The following is a 20,592-nucleotide window of genomic DNA, read 5'->3' as shown; positions in this document are numbered from 1 at the left end:
TAGACAGGATCACATCCAGGTAGGTTTTAAGTATCTGTGGAGAAGTAGACTCCACAACCTCTCTGGGCAAAGTGTTCCAATTCCTGGTCCTGCTTGCTAGGACCTTGAGTGCTACATTTCTGTGGACTCTCCTAATGTCAGCAATATGTTCAGAGATCCACTCTCCTGTCTGGGAGATGCTCTTTCCTCTCYTTATGAGAGAACAATGTTGTGTAGGCTGCAGGCAAAGACCCACAGCTCCTGTTCCCCCTGCACTCTCCCAGAGTTAGGTGCCAGGCTGTGTGGGGACATGCCCRTGGGTCTGCTCAGCACTGCACATACAAGTGTTGGAAGCTGGAGCTCTACATCTCCATCTGCCCAACTCTGCCCTGAACCTGGCCCCAAAGTGGAACAGCTACTGCAGAGCTCTTCGCGYCTTTGCAGGCTGCCTTCTCTGGCTACTCCAAGAGACTGGCACCAAACACAATGGTCACTTACCTGCCCCAACTCTTGGCTTCCGATGTGGAGACACAGCCCCTCTGCCCCTCTGGCAGGCAGCCCATAGCCCAGCTGTGAGCAGCTTGCTGCCGCAGCGCAAAAGTCCTGTCCACGAGCTCCGTGCTGCTCACTTCCAGTCCCTTAATGAAGACACCAGTGTTGCCATACCTGGCTGGTTCACTCAGTGTCCTCTGGCAGCCTGACCACAGGCTCTCACCGCAGGGAAGGTCAAAACTTTGGGCCTTCCGGAGCATCCTCTTGGGAGGTGGCTTCCTAGAGGCTGGAGTGGAGACACAAGGTGGCTTTACCTCCAGGATTTCTAATATACTCTCCAGATTTGGCTTTTCCTCAGGCAGCTTTGGAGAGTTGGAGGACCCACTGCCAAAAGAAACTCTGCTCGAATGTGGACCAGTGCTGAGAGCAGCTTGGCAGACAAATTCTTCTCCAGTGCTGACATCAGCAGGACAGCTCAGGGAGGGTGAGGGAGCTTTCTCTTTAGTCCAGCTTGGAGAGTGGTTGGGCCTGTTATAGCAATGAGGAGCACTRTATGTCCTGTCCCAGTGCGACCCAGGTGTGGCCCCCTCAGAGTGCTGCCGGTGGGACAGGCTGCCTGCCTCACTGCCAGCCTGAGGCTGCTCCCCCTCAATGGGTTTGCGATCTGACAGCAAAGACCTCCTTGTTCTCAAGGCTGCTTCGAGCTTCTTTTCAAAAACCAGCTTTGTCTCTTGGCACTTGGACCATGCAAATTTCCACTGCTTGAGTCCCTTGTCGCTCTTCAGCTCGCAGGCCAGCTCCTTCATCTCCCGGAACCGGGCATCACTGATGTCTGGGTGCTGTCCCTTGTAACTCTCTAGGCATTTTATCACATCTGTACAGTGTTCAGGAGAGATGCAGTCCTCCATACTGATGCAAGCAAGGTGTCGCATCCCTTCCAAGGCCCACTCGTATGCCTGCAGAGAGCAAGAACAAAAGGCAACAGCCAATCAGAGAGACTCAGKGAAGAATAACCTCAGTTTGGTGCCTTAAACACAAGACAGGAGAAAGGATCAGTGTGTGGCCAACACAGGTCCCAGAGCATGAGTGCAGGGTTGGGGCAGGGGCGGGTTGCTATTGTCAATAGGGCTTAACAATTCAGCAGAACAAACAGCTTCTTATGCAGAGGGTTTCAGCTGCACTGGCTGCTCCATCACAGCTCCACCTCCCCATCAGATCYCTCTGATGTTGGGCACTCACACTGCTGGGCATATTTGTCTTCTCTGGGGAGGTGGGCCCAAGAATAGCTGTTGCCAAGAGCAGGAATTTTCACACCTTGGTGYGGCCCCGCTTTGCTGCCTGCAAGTTGCCTTCCTCTTTCACTCAGCCATTCCGACTGCCATCATGCAGGAGGTGGTCGAGGGAGTATAAATAAGCTGCAGCTCTAACTGGGCATGGGACTGTGGCTACCATGCTGTTTCCCCTGGAGCTGGCTGTGTGCAGAGGTCTGGAGCTTGATCAGAGCTGGGCTGTGTGTTTCACCCTGAGTACTCTAACCCGTCCTTGCAGCAAGTAGGAAACAGAAGCACACAAGCCGAKGTGCAGCCTGCATATTTTCTGTGCCTGCCTATACCCAAGTGGTGTGTTGTGCTYTGTGTACCCACCTGGGAGCCTGGCCCTCCCTGCTACTGCAATAGCTGCTTGTGCTGGTTAGCTGAATATCAGGCTCAGTAGCTGCATTTCTAATACTACAGGAACATGGGAAGAAACTCTCACTGGTTAGTTTCGTGGAGCTTCACTCTAACAGTGCTGAATACACAGGCCTTCCTAATACAGCTCTGCCACATCAGTCAAACAAGAGGGGTGAGACGAAATGCCGTTCGGTTTACTAGAAGCGAGGTAAAAGTGTCTTACTCCCACAGCAACAAATAGGCTACTGAAACACAGCTAAGACCTATCTTCTACCATTGATGAAAAGACAGCACTTGGGTTCATAACATGGCAGAGTAAGCTGACTTTTAATGGGAAGGGCAAACATCTGAATTACTTGTGCTCATAAGCTGCTGTGACATCTCTGKCAAAAACAAGCAGTCCTTGCAAGCCTCCGCCTTGCAAGCAGCCAAGGCATGGGGATAAGGACTACTGCTTTCTCTGCACAGCAGGAAAGATGACAAGGCTTAACTAGGCAGTGAATATGCGATGGTGTGCTGCCCTAAACTGAGGCAGCTGTGATTGAGCTGTCATATACCTGGCCAGGGAACTTCAGTGTTCACCAATGAAAGTAAAATATATTTGTCAAAATCGGATGCATGARGCAGGGAAACCCCCTTGGGACAGGTCTGCCTGGCTCCCTCAATCAACTGGCTAAGACTACCATATGCACAGGTGTACCACAGGTTGCCCTAGACGTAAACAAACGAGAGCATCTCCAGCACTTGACCTACCAGGTCTTGCATACCTGCCCTTATGCTTTGCAGAGCAGCAACATCCACACTCGCTGCCAGGAACAATGTGACCAGCCTGAGACTATTCTCTGTGAGAGAACAGCAGACCTGAAATATTTGGCTGAACAGCCTTATTGTGACAGCCTTCACTTGGGAGAATTTCAAGCACTTATTTCCATGCAGAACAGGGCCTTAGATATCAGTAGAAAGCAACACAAGCTTTAAGTAGATGTGCAGCAGTGCTGCATCCCTACCAGCATCGTGAGTCTGCAAACAAATGCTCCCCAGGGCTCACCCTCTGTTSGTGATAGAGGCCCGCAGGTTAGCAAGTGCCTCATTCACATGGGGCTCAAGCCCAGCAGAGGGATGGCAACTGTGAGCCAATTCAGAGAGACCTGGACAGGCTGGAGAGTTGGGTGGAGAGGAACCTCCTGAGGTTCAGAAAGGGCAAGTGCAGAGTCCTACACCTAAGGAGGAATAACTCCATGCACCAGTACAGGCTTGGGGCTGACCTGCTGGAAAGCAGCTCTGCAGAGAACGACCTGGGAGCGCTGGTGGATGACAAGTTGACCATGAGCCAGCAATGTGCCCTGGTGGCCAGGAAGGCCAATGGTATCCTGGGGTGCATTAGGAAGAGTGTTGCCAGCAGGTCAAGGGAGGTGATCCTGYCCCTCTCCTCAGCCCTGGTGAGGCCTCATCTCAAGTACTGTGTCCAGTTCTGGGCTCCCCAGGACAAGAGAGACGTGGAGCTACTGGAGAGAGTCCAGTGTAGGGCTGCGAGGATGATTAGAGGGCTGGAGCATGAGGAACGGCTGCAAGAGCTGGGCCTCTTCAGCCTGGAGGAGAGAAGACTGAGGGGAGATCTTGTCAATGTGTATAAGTACCTGAAGGGAGGGTGTCAAGGGGATGGGGACAAACTCTTTTCAGTTGTCCCATGTGACAGGACAAGAGGCAAAAACTGAGACATAGGAAGTTCTGACTGAATATGAGGAGGAATTTCTTCACTGTGAGAGTGACAGAGCACTGGAACAGGTTGCCCAGAGAGGTTGTGGAGTCTCCTTCTCTGGAGATATTCAAGTCTCACCTGGGTGCAACCCTGTCAAACGTGCTCTARGTGACCCTGCTGAGCAGTGGGGTTGGACTAGATGATCTCCAGAGGTTCCTTCCAACCTTACTTATTCTGTGAAGTGCTGCTGTTCAGAGAAGAGCTGAATGCCAGTACACAGGGGTTGGTCTGTAGGCCGAGTGGAGTTACTCCAGAGGCAGATGCCAAGGCCATAGGAGCTTCCAGAGTCGTTAACCACTGCTCTCTCGCACTGCAGTTAAGTGGTGCACACGCACACAGCCTCATTGCTCATGCAGAGCAAGGAGCTGCTTCAGAGGCAGCAGCAGCTGCTCTGAGAAAAAGCTTCTCAAACAGCCCCATGCAACCACAGCACTGGACAATGTGGGGGGAGCAGCAGCCCCTGCTGCTCCCATCATCCTGCCTCACACAGCAACTGGTCTCTAGTCTGCTTCTCTCTTGATCCGGGCTTTATGCTTTAAAAGGGACCACTATTTGAGGYGGGGGGAAGTAACAGCAGGCAGAGGACACGCTAGACCCTAGTGAGAACCCTGATTTATCTGTGCTTTGGAGGGTCTTTTATTCCCTGGAGACTGGAGTACATTAAGGCAAGGTGAAACATCAAGGGCAGCGGAGCCCAGCAAAGCTCCACTGCAGTGACAGATGGCTTTTTTTTTTTTTTTTTTTTTTTTTTGAGATACTCCCTCCAGCTGTAGGCAGACCAAAACAGGCTCCTTCCAGCCCTGCCTGGAGCAGGGGCCAGCTGTCAGTGCAGACTACGGACAGGTCTTGCCTCTCTGTCTGTGGAGGTTGATGGGTGGTCCCCACGGAAGGCCACAGGCAGCCTCCTTTTCCTCCACTGAAGGGAGAAGTGAAGCTCTAAACACCCAAGGTGATCTGAAAAGGSTGCTGAGGGTACACACCTCATAAGAGAAGCATAGTCAGCAGTCCAGTCTGGCTCTGCCAGCCAGCCAACAAAGGCCTTCTCTGAGGCTGGGGGACCCATGCTTCCCTGCGCAAATGTGAGCGAGGGAAAAGAGGCCTCCTTTTTTCCTACGATATCCCTTAGATCTGCCTACGGCCACGGTGAGGAAGAACTAGGACTGAAAACCACACACAAGTAGCCCCAGCACCTCTCAGCTGGTATCTGTTCGTTCTGAGCAAGGACTCCAAGGCAGCACAGAAATTACTCAAAACCTCCACAGTATCTCTTCCATTCCCAGGACCTGCCACAGGGCAGCGAATAGCTCAGTTTTGTTCCCGCACAACGGCAGCAGCCTTCCACACGCCGCAGCTTGCTTGGCAACACGCTAAGTGGCCACCAAGGCTTTTTCCAGTCATGTAATCTTTGTTTGCCCTTTTTAGTGTTCAAAGCAGCGGCCCTCTGCAAGGTCCAAGCATGCTGTGGCACCCACAAGGGAACATCCTCATACGGCGTAGCTGTAGTCCCAGCCCTGGCAAGCTTACAAACCATGTAGCTGGCCCAGTCAAGCCAAGATGTAGCCCTCAAGTCATGGGACATTCAGGCAGCAGGCAAGTCTACAGCTCCTCTGGTAAGTCAGAGTAGCTGCTCATATGTAAAAGGAGGCATCTGTGTTCAGGGAAGCTGAATCTTCCCGACAGCATCTGGGGCTAGGCAGGAAGGAGCCTGTACCTTGACTCTTGATCTTTATTCTACAGGCAAGTCATTACTGAAACTCTAAATTACAGGATTAAAGACAAATGTGTTCCTGCATACATAGGGCTGACCTATCCTGCAGAGGTATGAGGAATCACCAACAGGTTGGTCCTACCAAGCTGCCTGAGGGAGCTGGGCCTCTCAGGACCTGCTGTGCCATAAGGAAGAGCCAGAGACATCCCTGCATCCAGGCACAGCCCTCAGCCCATCACCCTGGGGTTTGTCACCACTCATTTAATCACAGGCAAGCCTTGTAGTGCTTTGAGGACACAAGCTCCTGGAGTCTGTTGTCTTTGGCACCAGTGAAGTGCCGTCTGCAAGCGCAGGCTGAAAGAAGTTGCTTAGCCCTGGCTCAGGGCATATTGCCAGCATAGCAAAAAAAGTGTTCCAGGGGGACCTGGGTCCTCAGCTAAGGCATTGTTCAGATATCACACCTCCCCAATCAAATATATCACATAAAACCACCAGATTCTTCTTGAACTCAAGGTTCAGCAATCTCTAAGACATCTTCCAGACAGCTGAGGCATGAGACAAACACCCTGCATCTGCAGCCATATGCCAGAAGGGGCCATTGCAAGGGGGCCTGCCTTCGTCCAAGCCTTCTCTTTCATCTCTTGCCTGTGGGAAGATCATTATCATAATATAATTTTTCTTATCAAGTAGGAAACTAGGTGTCTGGCTAGGCAGAGGGAGGCAGAGTAAGCAGATCACAAACCCTCTGACTTACTGCAGATAAAAAGTGCACCTCGGGAGATGAGTAACTCTGCCCCTACAAGGTGTGCTTCTCCTGAATTTGAAGCAACTGCATACAGGAGCTGATAATGGGATGGGGAAAAGCCTGGCTGATGAGAGCAACGACACAGACAGGAATCCACGGATAGCTTTGTAACTGAAGCACAGCAACAAGACAGGCTAAGTGGCCCAGCCTTCTGAGATCATATCTTGGTCCTGTAAACTGCCAGTCCCATGCTTTCTACAACACCTTCACACAAAAAGAGGGAAGAAGTGCAACAGCCAGGAACATTGCTAATAAGAGCAGAAAAGAAAAAACATGATCTCACGGGCCTTGAACCTGTATGCAAAGTATTCTCCACTCTCTGCTATATTGGTGATACACAACTAGTTAGAAGTCTTTGTGGCAGGAGATGACTGAACAGCATCCCACACAACAGGACCTCCTCCACTATGCGCTTCTCACCATCACTACATGCAGATTAAATGCTATTAACTTCAGCTATGAGTTTGGACAGCAAGATCAAGTTGGCTTCTGGCAGAGAAGTGTAACTGCCGCAGCCAAAACAGGTCAATGCAGCACAAGTACTGGTGCAAATTAAGCCAAGCACTTCCTAAGTTATATACGGTGCCACACTGGCACTGATTCCCACTAGCTTTCCTGCTGCACTCGCAGCCCGGGATCTTGGCGCAGAACGCTGCAGTGCCGAGACCCTGCTTGCAGAGCTCATAATGCGAGTGTCACCAGTGACACAGCGTGTACGAGAGCACAAGTCCAAAGCAAACACTGCTCTCTTGTGCACAAATGCTTGCTCCTAGGCATGCAAGYTCCTCTTGTTACAGATGCTCATTTGGGCTTATTCCCTCTGAAATTCAGTGTTGCTTTAGGCCGATTTTTGTCCCTTGCTTGTATCACCAATGTGTCCTCTGTCACAGGCTGCTGCACTCGCAGCATAACCAGAGAGCTGAGCCTGCCTTACGCACTGATGCTTTGGAATAACCACAATTAAGAAGCAATTTTGTTTTGAAATGTATTAAAAGCAAAATTATCCAGGCTAAAACCTTACTGTCACAATAAGAACAGCCAGTCTGCAAACAGTGCCTCCTTCGCAGCTAACTCAGAGACCAAGCTATTACATTAGGAAGCGCTCAGCTTGCCGTTTGCTTTGCATTTTCCTCATTCTCCCACCCAGCAATATTAATGACCCCCCATCAAGAAAAAGAGGGGAGATTTCAGGACTTGCAGGCAATCCATTTGATTAATTGGTTAAAAATGCACCTCATCCTACCTTCACATTTATATAGAGGGGGTCCATATCTTGGCTAAGTTCAGCCCTTTGCCGCAGGTTGCCATCCTCTACAGACAGAATGAGGCAGGGCCACCTCTTCAGAGAACCATCCCAGCTCCAGCTATTCACAACCAAATGCTGCTAGCCTAAATACCAGATTGAGCAACCCTGGTAACCGGAGACAAGGCAGTGGGGGAAGGGGTCAGGCCTCACACTAGAACTACTGAAGTGTGCAAAGAACACCCCGACTGGGTGCAGGCCAGACTCCCTTTCTTCTACAGTGCAAAGACAGGGAATGAAAACATCCCACTCAACCCCAGATTTGAGTAAAATTCAAAACAAGCTGCAAGTCGACACACAAGAGCTTCGGAGAAAGCAGAGCAATCTCTCCTAGGCATCGCACTACTTCTTCCACTTTTCTAAAAGCAGAAGCCCCTGCTAACTTCCAGTAGGATTTGTGACTCGACAAGCAGGCAGCTGCAGACTTAGACATACAAGAAACCCTGTAATTTCAGAGCACAAATATTTCATGAAAGCCACCGGTTACAAATAATCTCCTCTCTACACAGAGGTTCACTGTTACTCTGCTCCCCACCCTGTCAGCATTCAATTTTCCCAAACTGCATTTGAAGTCCTGTCTGGAATCCATTAGCAGTAGAAACCAAACTAATCAAAACCGTGTCCTACATGGGATGTAGCTGGTAAAAGTCCAGCTATAAACACCAAGAGAAGAGAGAGAGCAACTCACGCTCTTGAAACAAAAAGCTGAACRATTTCTGAGTCACTGCGTAGCTCTYGCTGCCACCCCTCGTCCGTCCATGTGAGGAAGGACCATTAAAATCACCAGTTTGTCTAAAACTAGCTGCTAAGAAAATCAAATTCTTCAAATCCTGTATTTGTATTACTGCCCTGTAACCTGGTTAAAGCAACAGGCTTGGAAATGCAGTTGCAGCAGCATTTGGRGTAGATGTGAACAGAGTTCAAAAATCCCTTCATTTCCCCTTTAGGCAGCTGGGCTTGATGTGTCCAGGAGAATCCAACTACAGGAGAATGTGACCAGATAGAAAGGGATTGCACACAATTTCTGCTCTCTCAGTGGCAACCAGAGGACCCAATGGGCAACTKTGGCTCATTGCACTGGAGCTGGCACGTCCCTTCTTTTTTAACTGTTGTAACTCCCCAGCAATACCTAGGGCAGCTCCACTAAGAACAAGCTCAGTAAGCTCATGAATCACAACATGTCTCAATAATCCTTATTCCATTACAATTCAGAGCATCCCCAGAGTTAAGCTGTGGCACAATTAAACTATGCCAGCTCAACTAAACCTGTTTTGTTAAACCAAGTAAAATTGTATGTTTGCATGAAAATGTATGTATTATACACATACATACATATAAAAATAAAGACTCTCTGGAAAGCTGGACAGTAAGTGTCTGAGATTTGCCCCTCCAAYAGCTTGCAGTGCTCAGTGGCTAGGGAGTGCAGCAGTTACTCCTGTGCAGTGTTTCCTCAGTTTTTCCTTCTTACTTCACACTCATGACATTATGTCCTGGTCAGAGTGTGGGGATTAACTCTCCGTGCTGATTTTTCTCCTTCTTTTTCCTCCCAACAGGGGGATTTTAACATTTAGGAACTCCTGAACCCACAGGACTGAAGGCCAAGTTTGGTCCCATTAAAATCAGGAACTTCAGCATTTGTATTTGCTGCGAAACCACCTCTCCACCTTTGAAGTAATACCTATTTCTTCCTCAGCTCTGTGCTCTCATGGCAAAGCTCTCCTGCCAGTGAAATTCTGTGCACAATGCCTTCCTACAAGGATAAGCGCAGCCGCTATTTCACAGCCTTAGTGAATTCTACCACCTCTCTTTTCTGGTATTTCAGCAGTTACAAACCTAGCCACTGATGGCAGCAAATGCTACGAAGAGGCCTGATTCCAAGAGGAAAGTGGTGCTGAACGCTGTGCTGTAAAAACAGCAGGGCAAAACCAGCAGGTATGGAGCCTGGCAGCATGCCCCCACCTGATATCCGCCTCTCCTTCCCCAGTGCACCAGCCCGCATTCACCCTTGGAGACTGCCATCAGGACAGCTGATGTTATTGATGCAGGAAGGTGTAAATACGACAGCACATGATATATAACAGCTACAGAAATCCTGGTTAATAAACCAGCYGCTACTCTAAGTGGCCAGGAGCTTATCAGGCCTGCTAGATGCTTTGGRCATTGGCTCTACTATTACAGGCAGRAGACAGAGTATTCACCAGCCCCGAGCTGAAGCAGCAAAGCAACCTTGCAAAGCACACAGTTTTGCCTGATGAAACCTGCTTTGGCAGCCACTCTCCCCTCCCTGGCCACTGCTACTACCTTGTGTCTAGGGGTTGGCTGCCCTTTTAGGCTACCACCTACACTAGAGTCATGAAATCATCTAAGAAGATCGACTTGAAAAGAAAGTGACACATTCTGAGTATTTACTGCTAGCTGAGAAATCAGAAAGCATGACAGAGTGCGTGTATTTGTATGACTGCTGTCTGGAGGAAGAGAAGGGGGAAGAGGGCAGCATGTTTTCAGGCTTCTTAGTGAAGGGCAGAATTCCCTTCTTCCATGAAAGCCACCAGCCTCAGATTCCAAACTGAGCCACTGCAAGTTCTGTAATAAAGACATCAAAGCTGGCAAATTGCACAACAGCAACAAATCCCTCCCTCCCTTCGGAGGCTAATGTCACGTGCAGAGGTTTGCATGTTTTGCCTTTACATCTGTCCCAACAACCACACCATTACRCTGCACAAATGGCCCAGTGTAACCACAGGTCACAGTGAGGATAGACTGGACTGTTGCAGGTGTCTCCCCACTCTGACATACGCCATCTTCCATTCTCAGCTTGGGATTGTGACATTGTGACACCTCCAACACACCCTTGGGCCTGGATGGAGGAGCACTGATGCTTCCTCTCTAGCCTCCAATTTACATCTCTCCCCTGTGACAAGTTAAGCCAAAATCTGCTTTGCTTTATTATTCAGCGATGTGCCAGGATCTATCTAAGCTGCATGAGGGAAGGGCAACCTGTCCAAGTAGTCCTCTCCCAGCCTCACCAGCAGTCTGTAGTGTTCCTGGGGACCACAGCACACAGTGTATCAACTAGTGCATTAATTTCTCAGGGTACTCCTCCTTTCCCTTCAGCTAAATAAGAAGGGCTCTTTCCCCTCTCTGCATGGGTGCTTTTGCCTTGAGAGATGCAAAGCTGAAAACAAACCCAGGTACYCAGGGGGTCTGTCGAGCCTCCTGTCTTTGGAGTTGCAGATAAGCCTAGAAATAAGCCCCTAGTTTAAGGGCACGCTAATGCTCACAGAATCTCAGCCCCCCTGGGGCAGCCAGAGGAGCCCAAGCAGAGGCAGTGGTGGCAGGGCTGTCCATATGTCGAGGGCTTTGATATGCAGATGGCAGCCATTGTGAGTTACTACAGCCCCATCTGTAAGCAGAGAGGAGCACCTCGTCCACACTGCCCAAACAGACCTGTTTAAGTCCTGTGACTAAAGAGGATTCCACTTTCCAGGAGGGATCCACTCATACAGAGAGATGCCAGCACAAGAACATGAGCATTTGGCAGTTTTGCCACCCTGCCCAGTGCTTGACCAGAGATCTCGGTGAAGAAAGCATCCAAAGACAACATTTTGCTCTCGTGCTCAAGACTCCAAGATCAGCTAAGGAAAGGCTGCTGCTAGCATCAGATCTTGCACCTCAAGGGCAATGTATTCTCCTTGCAGCTCAGCTGCAACCTGAGCTGGGAAATCCCAACACCTGCCAGGAGGAAATGCTGCTTCCCTGCTGGTAGGGACCAACTAAGAGAGCTGTGGTTTCGCAGCAGATTAGATTCCCCCTGACTCAAAAAAAGGAGTCCTAGACTTTCACAGAATCAGAGGATGGTTAAGGCTGGAAGAGACCTCTGGAGATCTAGTCCGACCCCCCTGTTCAAACAGGGTCACCTGGAGCATGTTAGACAGGATTGCATCCAGGTGGGTTTTCAGTATCTCCAGAGAAGGAGACTCCACAACCTCTCTGAGCAACCTGTTCCAAGGTAACTTTCAGATAACTGTCGATCTACACTCACAGACCGCCTAGGACACTAGATGGTGATTAAGGGAAAGCAGATGCTTTCAACAGATGAAACATTACCTCCCTGCATACACAGCAGCAGGAGAACATATTGGCACTCCTGGGATCACAGAGAGCATTTACGGATAAGCAGCCTAAATCACAGAAGGTGCTACACGTGGACCTAGTATCATGTTCCCCAGCCTTTTCTATCTGCTATAGCCCTCCAGCAAGGGGAAAGACTCAGTCAGGACAGTAAGAGAGAGATGGAACAAGGACCCCAGGCAGACAGATCAAGGCTTTGCTCTCCTGCACGTGCCACAAATACATCACACAGGCCTCATGCTGCACCAGAGGAGAGCCTGAGGTGCTGTGGCATGTGCTCAAAAGCATCTGAACCCAAGAACCCATCATCTTCAACYGTGAATTTTGCTTGGATTTAGTACATGAACATCCCTAATTAATACACTGTTAATTAACTGTTAATACAGTGTTAATACAGCACTGAGGGACAAACTTCAGCACCAGCCTCACACTTACGTTTTGCAACCAGAAATGTGCCTCAGATTAGCTAACATTAGATGTCAGCTGGAGCTAACATTCGGCATTCTCCTATGGTAGCAGAGTTTGCTGTGAGACAGACACCACTGTGATGCCAATTTGACAGTAAAATTGATGATTAAACACAAGARAAAATAGCCTGGAAGCCAGTAAATCTAGCAGTGTATTTTTGAAGAATTCGCTCATAAAACAGAAGAGTTTCCAAATTACTCATTTTGAAAGACAGCATTATTTGGGGGAGCTATAGCAGGTCGGGACTACTTGTTTGTGTAAGAGGCCTTATTTCAAACTCCAAAGCAAAGCAGACAAATCTTCTGATAGATGAATACCTTCTGTTGGGTAAACAAACATTAGAGGCTTGTACGAAGACTTCTCTAGCAAAAACATAGTGGGAAAGAGAAAGAAGAGATTTCATGCATTAACCTTGCATGAACTCTGAAAGTTTCACGAACAGTTTTTTAGCCTCCCGGCTCATTCCCCAGACCACGTAAGACATGAAAATGGACACCCCGGAAACGAGAGAGCAAATCAGACTAGCTGTCTGTGCAGTGTCATGATTTTAAGAGCTTTACTGAGTGATCTTAAGAGAGCAAAAGAGCGAGAGCACACCAGAGCACACAAGCAAGAGAGTGAAAGAGAGAGAGAGCAAAAGAGAGCGAGAGGGAGGGAGGGAAACTCCTGAAGACTTTATCAGAAGCCATCGTACAAACCKTGTTTCCTCTGACGTGCTGGAAGCAGAGCCCTGTTCTGATGTGCACAGGACTTTTAGGAAGATACAAGCCGAGGGGGCTGGTCACCTGCATGTCTACTCGTAAAAARCACCCTGCAGTAATGATATATACTTATCAAATGTTTCTTTTGACATTTTTGTGCTAAGTTCTASCCTACCATTCTCCTCCAAACACATTCACAGAGAGAATCAAAATGCCCCTTCCTATAAAATTATCTCTCAGACTGTGCCAAACAGTCCATGATAGAAAGATGTTGCATCAGAAAAATCACACTTTTAGTTCAATTCCAGCTGCTAGGATCCTTTCCAGTTTCCCACAGACAAGCATTCATAGCCTTTCTTTTCTCATCAATGAATAAACAAAAAGGAACATGGGTTTGGAAAGATTCCCTCAAAGACATGGTGTGGGACATCATCTTTGGGACATCATCAGAATCCAAGCACAGCAGAAAAGCAGAAGTCTCAGCAAGTAGCTGCCCTGAACCTTTTAGGGAGAACTGAGAGGTAACAATTTCTGCAGAAGTCCAGCTAATTTATCATGCCCTGGATTTCAGTTGTCTCATCTAGAGATTAGATCCATCTCTTGAAATTGGAAACATTGTTCCATCACATCTCAATCACCCACAGAACAGGGAAGCCTAGCAAACCTTGTGGCAGTCTAGGAGAGCAGTTATCTCCTTTAGCATTTGCAACCTTTAACAGGAATGCAGGAAGAAAGGTACCACCTGCCCTGCATCTGCATCCAGGCAGCTTGAAGRCATGCAGTTCCAACAACAAATTTGAGTCGCGATTAAGCTATACCACTGTAATGATCAGGCAATATCCTCAGATGAAGAGAAATAGAGCGAGGCACTGTATCGCAGCCAGTGCAACCCTGGGATTCAGACAGACTRCGCAAAGACACGCACAGCCCCCAGGGCTCTGTCTGAGCATACAAAGGACACACACAAAGCACTCTGATTCATGCTGGATGCATATACATGCACACAAACAACCGAGTGAAAAGCCTTCTCTACATTGTTTCCAAACAATCTCAATACAGCTAACACGTCAGCCGGGCCACTGAACACTCAGTACTTACAAGAGCGTTTTCTGTGCCTGGCTGCTGCTGGAATCAAGACACGGTGTATTCGACTCGAAGGGAGGGTGCGGGCAGATTTGCAGAGGGGCGCTCCTGGGTGTGGGGTCTGAGTTGATGTGAGGAAGGGCCCCAGTCCCTGTTTGGGCCCCAGATGCAGCAATGCTTGCTCACCGGATGGAGCGCCCAGTTGCTGGCATTCCTACGGCAGCAAGGACAGTGGGGAGGGATGAGGAGGTGCTGCCATAATCAAATGCAGGCCAGCTGGCCCTCCCCTAGCAAGGGCAGGCACCTCCTTCACTTGCCAAAGGCTTTGTTTTCTAAGTCACAAAGAACAAAGTGGTGTAAAGATGAGAATGAGAGGAAGAAAACCCACTGCCGGCACAGAGTCACATGTGAGCATGCGTAATCCACTCTGCGAGAGATGCCAACATGGACAGAGAGGTTTGGGCAATACTCTGCTTGTGTTACGCATGGTGCAGAAGCAGATCTCTCTGTGCACCAGGAAGAACTTGAGGATGGCTGGAGATCCCTACTCAGTCAGCATGGGCTGATGGCCAAGGCTTCTTTGACAGAAGAGATCCAAGGGTGGCAGCCAGAGAACACCACTGAAGAATGAGTTGACACAGCAGAGCTCAAAGAAATCTTTCTCACTCAGGGCTCACCCCAACAATTCTGAGCACTGGGCTTCTGAATGGCTTCCTTTGGAAAGCAAATGCCAGGCAAGGTCTCCAGATGACTCAGGCTCCCAGGCGCCTATCAGGGCAATACCCATGCTTTCAGTGAGTACTGAAAGAGACAGCATCTTGCACAACATCCTGACAAGCAGGAAAAAGCCTTTGGTGCTAGGACTGTCTCAGACCCTCCTGTGACGACCCAGGCACTTTAGCCTTACGGTGGGTCCCACAGCAAGTCATGGTGCCAAGGCATGCAATGCTGAGCTGACATGAGGGCTCTGTCCTTTCCGACTGGGTTAGTGCTTTCTTCCAACAGGATGACTTTTCACTGGCAAGTATCACACGTCTCCACCACCAACTTTCTGCAGGACTGGGTGTCATCCCAGGGCTGGCACAGGCTGTACTGCATGCTCTGGCTCATTAGACACGCATTAGACAGCACTATGGCTCATTAGATTTGCACACTGCAAGACATGTAGCTGCAGACCTGACAGGGGTATCAGGGCACACCGCTCTCATACAGCAATTGCAAGCCTATGGTTATAGGCAGATAGATTACTGGGCACTTTGCTTCTGCTAAGGACAAGATCATGCAGAGACCAGGGAATGTAAGTAAAACCAGGGAAAKAATTTCACTTGGAAGATTGAGAGGAAAAAAATGTTAAGGGCTAATGAGGGAATCATGAAGAGGAAGACTTCCTCTAGCTCCTGCTGGTTAATGAGACTGCTGTTTTACTGTGAAGCTAGGATAGGCAGTGAGAGTAAAAGGGTACTGGGAGCAGCCCTTGAAGACACCCAACAGCAAAGCAGACACCAGTGCTTTTAGTAATAACATATACCCTTGCTTGCTTAGCCTCTCACTTCTCCCTCAAAGTGCAGTATAGAGCCAGGTCCCATCACAGCCCTGAAACTGAGTAAACAAGGAACAGAGGCCAAGACCAGGCTTGAAGCCATAGAGAGATGACAGGGCCCTGAGTATGCCCACGCTGAGTCTGTGGTACTGAAAAATAATCCTCCCTCCCTGCAGCTGAGGCAAGGCAGCTCCCTTTACTGCTCCTCCTGCTTCAGCCCAGCCAATGTGCAGTCCTTGTCAGGCACCAAGAACTCTCGCCGCAAAGGAAGCATGGACAAATGGAAATATCCAGCTTGGCACCGGTCATGGCTATGGGAAAGGAGGGAGGGAAATCCACCAGTCCATATGCAAGTTCTGTGCGGTCTGGCCCTGCTCAGTAAGCCTCATCACAGGAAGCTCTGACAGGCTTTAGGAACCGCCAAGCAGTGAAAGACATAGTACAGAGTCCTGATGAGCCATACRCAGCAATGCCATCCTGTTCCATGGCCTTTTCAGCAGCCATATTCAGCACCCTTCAAATCATTATCCTACTACAGACAGAAGAAGGACAACAGAATGCAACCTCCCATTCCTAGCAGGCAGCAAGGTATGTGTGGGATGAATACCATGATCCGTGTGGTAGGTGCTCTACTCCCATGACACATGCTGAGACATTTGGAAGGATTTGAGCTTGCCAACTCATTATCACAGTGTGCACTGTTTATGTATTCTCAGGCTTCTTCCTCCAATCCTGAGGTCTGGCATGCTGCAGGTTCTTTACAAGAAAAATCAAGGACACTGCTGAGTTCAGATTGCTGCTGCTGATCCCCTCATATATTAYGGAAGGGAGAAAGGCAAGCACTAACAAGATCACTTTAGTAAGTTGAGAGCAGTTCAGCATCAGAAGAAAGTGGAATCAGTTTAGATAAAACCTGCTTTCCTCCCACCTCCCGGACCACACTACTAACTTTGCTTTCAGAACATTCTGGAGATCAGTATCAAAATAATTGGCACTGGAAGAACTTTCATGCTATGCAGTAATTTCTGCACTCATGCTATAGTTACAGGATGTATCCTCTTCATACTCCTAGTTTCAGTTGGCCACTGGTTAATAATACTCATAGGTTGTATTTACGACGCTAACATTGTTTATAGTTCTACTGAAACCAGTGAGATCAGACTTCTCCCTCACCAAGAGAAGGTATCGACACCAAAGCGGTGTGCAGACACACTGTGCCCCTATCATTCAGTTTTCATTGAAGCTGTGCAGCATGAAAGGTAGAACCTAAAGAGATACTGCAAGGGCAAGTATCTCTGCAAGGGCCCTGCACCTAGGGAAAAATAACCCTAGGCACCAGTACARGCTGGGGGCTGACCTGCTGGAAAGCAGCTCTGCAGAGAACGACCTGGGAGTGCTGGTGGATGACAAGTTGACCATGAGCCAGCAATGTGCCCTGGTGGCCAGGAAGGCCAATGGTMTCCTGGGGTGCATTAGGAAGAGTGTTGCCAGCAGGTCAAGGGAGGTGATCCTGCCCCTCTCCTCAGCCCTGGTGAGGCCTCATCTCAAGTACTGTGTCCAGTTCTAGGCTCCCCAGGACAAGAGAGATATGGAACTACTGGAGAGAGTCCAGCACAGGGCTACGAAGATGATCAGAGGGCTGGAGCACCTGCCCTGTGAGGAACAGCTGCGAGAGCTGGGCCTCTTCAGCCTGGAGGAGAGAAGACTGAGGGGGGGATCTTACAATGTGTATAAGTACCTAAAGGGAGGGTGTCAAGGGGATGGGGACAAACTCTTTTCAGTTGTCCCATGTGACAGGACAAGAGGCAATGGGCAAAAACTGAACCACAGGAAGTTCCGCCTGAAGGTGAGGAGGAATTTCTTCACTGTGAGAGTGACAGAGCAGTGGAACAGGTTGCCCAGAGAGGTTGTGGAGTCCGTTTCTCTGGGGATATTCAAAGCCTGCCTGGATGCAACCCTGTCTAACATGCTCTAGGTGACCACGCTTGAGCAGTGGGGTTGGACTAGATGATCTCCAGAGGTTCCTTCCAACCTTATGATTCTGTGATTCTGTGCTGCCAAGGACTCCATTCCCTGATTACCAGCCACCAAAAAAGAAGCTAAATGAGTGGTGCTATCAAATCCTAATGAAAGAAAATGGRAAAACTTTGGAGTCTGTGTAAGATTTGTGCCTCTGAGAATGGCCCAGGCTTTGAAGCTGTAGGAGAACACCCATTGCTGCAGGGACGTCTGACTATGTTGCCAAGCTAAGAGCTCTGCAAGACCACGATGCAGTTTTCACGCCTCAACAGAGGACAGAGCAGCCATCAGGTTCTGCAGTCTATGCCTATGCTCCAGATTTCTCCCACTTTGYTAGGTAGGTTCATACAGAACTGATGCTGGGCTTAATCAGAGATTTCCAAAAATTCTGCATAAGGCCCTGTACCTTCCTATGCCTCAGGTTATCAGAAGGAATATGGAAAAAGAAATACTTGCCAGGATCCTTATCAGGACCACTATGATGGCAACAGGTGTTCAGGGACCAAAGCAGCCACCAAATGCCTGTGTTCCTGCCATTCTCCCACATCACCGACATAGTACTTTGCTCTCCACAGGAAGAAAATGGCACATTCCTGCAGCAAGAGGGTCCCTGAACCGCAGAGGAAACAGAAGAGACGAGCTACAGCAGACCTGCAGAGCATCACCAAACAAACTCAGTCCTTGCATGGCCTGACAGAGATGTTCTGGGCTGCCTTCTCCACATTCTTCCCTCACAAAGGATGCTTCTCAATGTTTTCATGTTTAGCTGAATTCCCCCCCCAAGCTCTTCTGGCTGCCAAGGCAGCTCAGAGACTGCAACTAAGTGGCACATACATCTGGTACAGCTTAACTTTTAGTGTCTTATTCTTTCTGGAATTTGAGAACTTCAATACCCAGTGTTTGCACAAGTGTCGAATAAATGGAGCACAGACTCACTGGTCCTTTGTGTTTGCCAAAGTTATATTTTAAAATGCACTTGAAAAACCCACTGTTTATTCATCTGCAGCTTTAGAAATTAAACCATGCCAAGTCYTACTGCAGCCCTGCTGTACGGGTGTATTCACATCCAACCAAAAAGGTGAGAATGCCAGAAATTCAGCACAGTCACCATATGYGTCATCTCCTCCTGCTTCCTAGTTGCTTGGGCCAACTCAGTCCTTGGGTCCCACTGCCTCAGCCACACTCCCCAGCACCCTGATCTGGGTCTCCACTTCCTCACTCAGGCCTCCAAAACTGAGGAATTTGGATATATTTAGGACTGAACAGCAGGATGCTGCTCCTGATGCATCAGACTGAATCTACCACTGCTAGGGAATACAGTGTAAACAGAAAACAGGTAGCCTGTGTGGCCCCATGGTCAAGGCCAGGCACAAGTCACCAAACCCCAGACTCTAGTGTCCAAGGCCAACATTACAATGACACTTCTATTCGATACAGAAACAATGTTGGCCTACAACACAGAGCTTGAAATAGCAGACCACCTCCACTCTTAATAAATATGGATATTTCTTGAATATATACCCATTCTTTCTCCAAAATACTGACTTGAAATCACTACAGAAAGCTCAAAGGGGCTTTTCCAAATCATAGATCCAGCTCCTTGTTGGTGCACAAACTGTGTCTCATGTCTTTCATAAACGATCAAGTTCTAGACGGAGTCCAAGCATTCTTACTCCCTATCCCTGCAGCAGATGCCTTGTCTTACCTTGTCAAAGAATTCATACAGCCTGACTGTCTCACAGATCCGATGTCTGTTTTCATCCAGTTGAGTGCAGAACTCCTCCAACTGATCTTTGTAGGTCTGCAGCTTCACTTTGTAAGCATGTACATCCACAGAGGAAAAGTCTTCCCATCGATCCATCTTCTTTAGTGCTTCTTGTCCCCTTCTGCAATATTCCTGAAAGCAAAATGTGACTGCATATGAGCATATGGAGATCTGACACGGATATGGTGGGTAGTCTTCAAAGCCATTAACACCTGGGGTGAATAAGGCTGGGTTTGAGGTTCAAATCAGGTGGGTGAGATGTAGTTGTTACAATAGAATTCTGAAGAGTCTTGGTATCTAACATGATACACGTTAGCCACAGAGCAGCTTGTAAGGCCTGTGGCCCTTTTAAGGCCATAAACCAATTAGGATCAGAACAACACAGCTTCAAGTACCTCAGGAGATTAAAAAAAAAAAAAAAAGGTGTTCCATCACAATAGTTACTTTTCTCAAGACTGACAAATGCCCTCCACTGAGCTGGGAGGGAGCTGGTGGCTTTGCATACAACAGGAGGAATGCTGGGAAGCTAAGCAGAGTAAATGAGTGACATGTACGTTGGTGATGAAGCCTCCACCAAAGTCACCTTAGCATCATGGTTTTGGCTGAGCATGCATGATGCATAGATGCTGCCTCTCAGRCTCTGAAGAGTACCTTCTTCCGACCAGACAACACTTACACTGGCAACAAGATCAAATTCTCTGAACTGCTTTTGTGTTTGAAGCAGCATCTCCAAAGAATCATCCAGGTTGACCATTTCCTTTAGTTGTTTTCTGCCAACATTCTCAATCCAACTGCTGACCTAGGAGAGAAGAAAAAATCTCCACTGTTAGTCACTCCATGATACTTGGCAAGGCTATCCTTTGCGTGGAAAGAACAGAGAACTGCTCTCGTAAGGCTGGTCATTTCATTACTGGAAAGAATGCGCATATACACTTCGCCCTCCATCCTGGCATTTCAGTGCAAACCTCCTGCTCAGACTTTTCCCATTTCAGGTTACTGAGTAATTGCTAGACTCTCCTATTGCTCATACAACCTTAGGCACAAACAAGGCAAGTAGTTACTTGGACTCTGTTTTGGGTGAGCCATGGTCTGAAATAAGCTCTGAAACTTGTAAGCTAGCCTGCTATTCCTGTTATTGTTACCCTCAAATGGGATAAAGACCTCTCTGC

At 48.6% G+C, this 20,592-nt stretch overlaps 1 protein-coding gene across 5 annotated transcripts in view; it reads right to left on the bottom strand.

The window, feature by feature from the left end:
* The window catches only part of PLEKHG4 (pleckstrin homology and RhoGEF domain containing G4), a 103,952-nt gene that overhangs the window by 12,259 nt on the left and 71,101 nt on the right, over window positions 1-20,592 (bottom strand). For all 5 annotated transcript variants that reach the window (XM_085314529.1, XM_085314531.1, XM_085314530.1 and 2 more), the window contains 3 exons: window positions 20,100-20,222; window positions 19,364-19,555; window positions 478-1,427 (listed from right to left, as the gene is read on the bottom strand). In XM_085314529.1, coding sequence (XP_085170655.1) covers window positions 478-1,427; window positions 19,364-19,555; window positions 20,100-20,222 — 1,265 coding nt within the window. The remainder of the gene's footprint in view (window positions 1-477; window positions 1,428-19,363; window positions 19,556-20,099; window positions 20,223-20,592) is intronic.

This window comes from Rhea americana, unplaced genomic scaffold, assembly GCF_003343005.1.
Source record: "Rhea americana isolate MKP2758 unplaced genomic scaffold, rheAme1 scaffold_406, whole genome shotgun sequence".
NCBI classification, from domain to species: domain Eukaryota; kingdom Metazoa; phylum Chordata; class Aves; order Rheiformes; family Rheidae; genus Rhea; species Rhea americana.
Note: the sequence above shows the minus strand (reverse complement) of the source record. Positions and strands in the feature narration are given on the sequence as shown.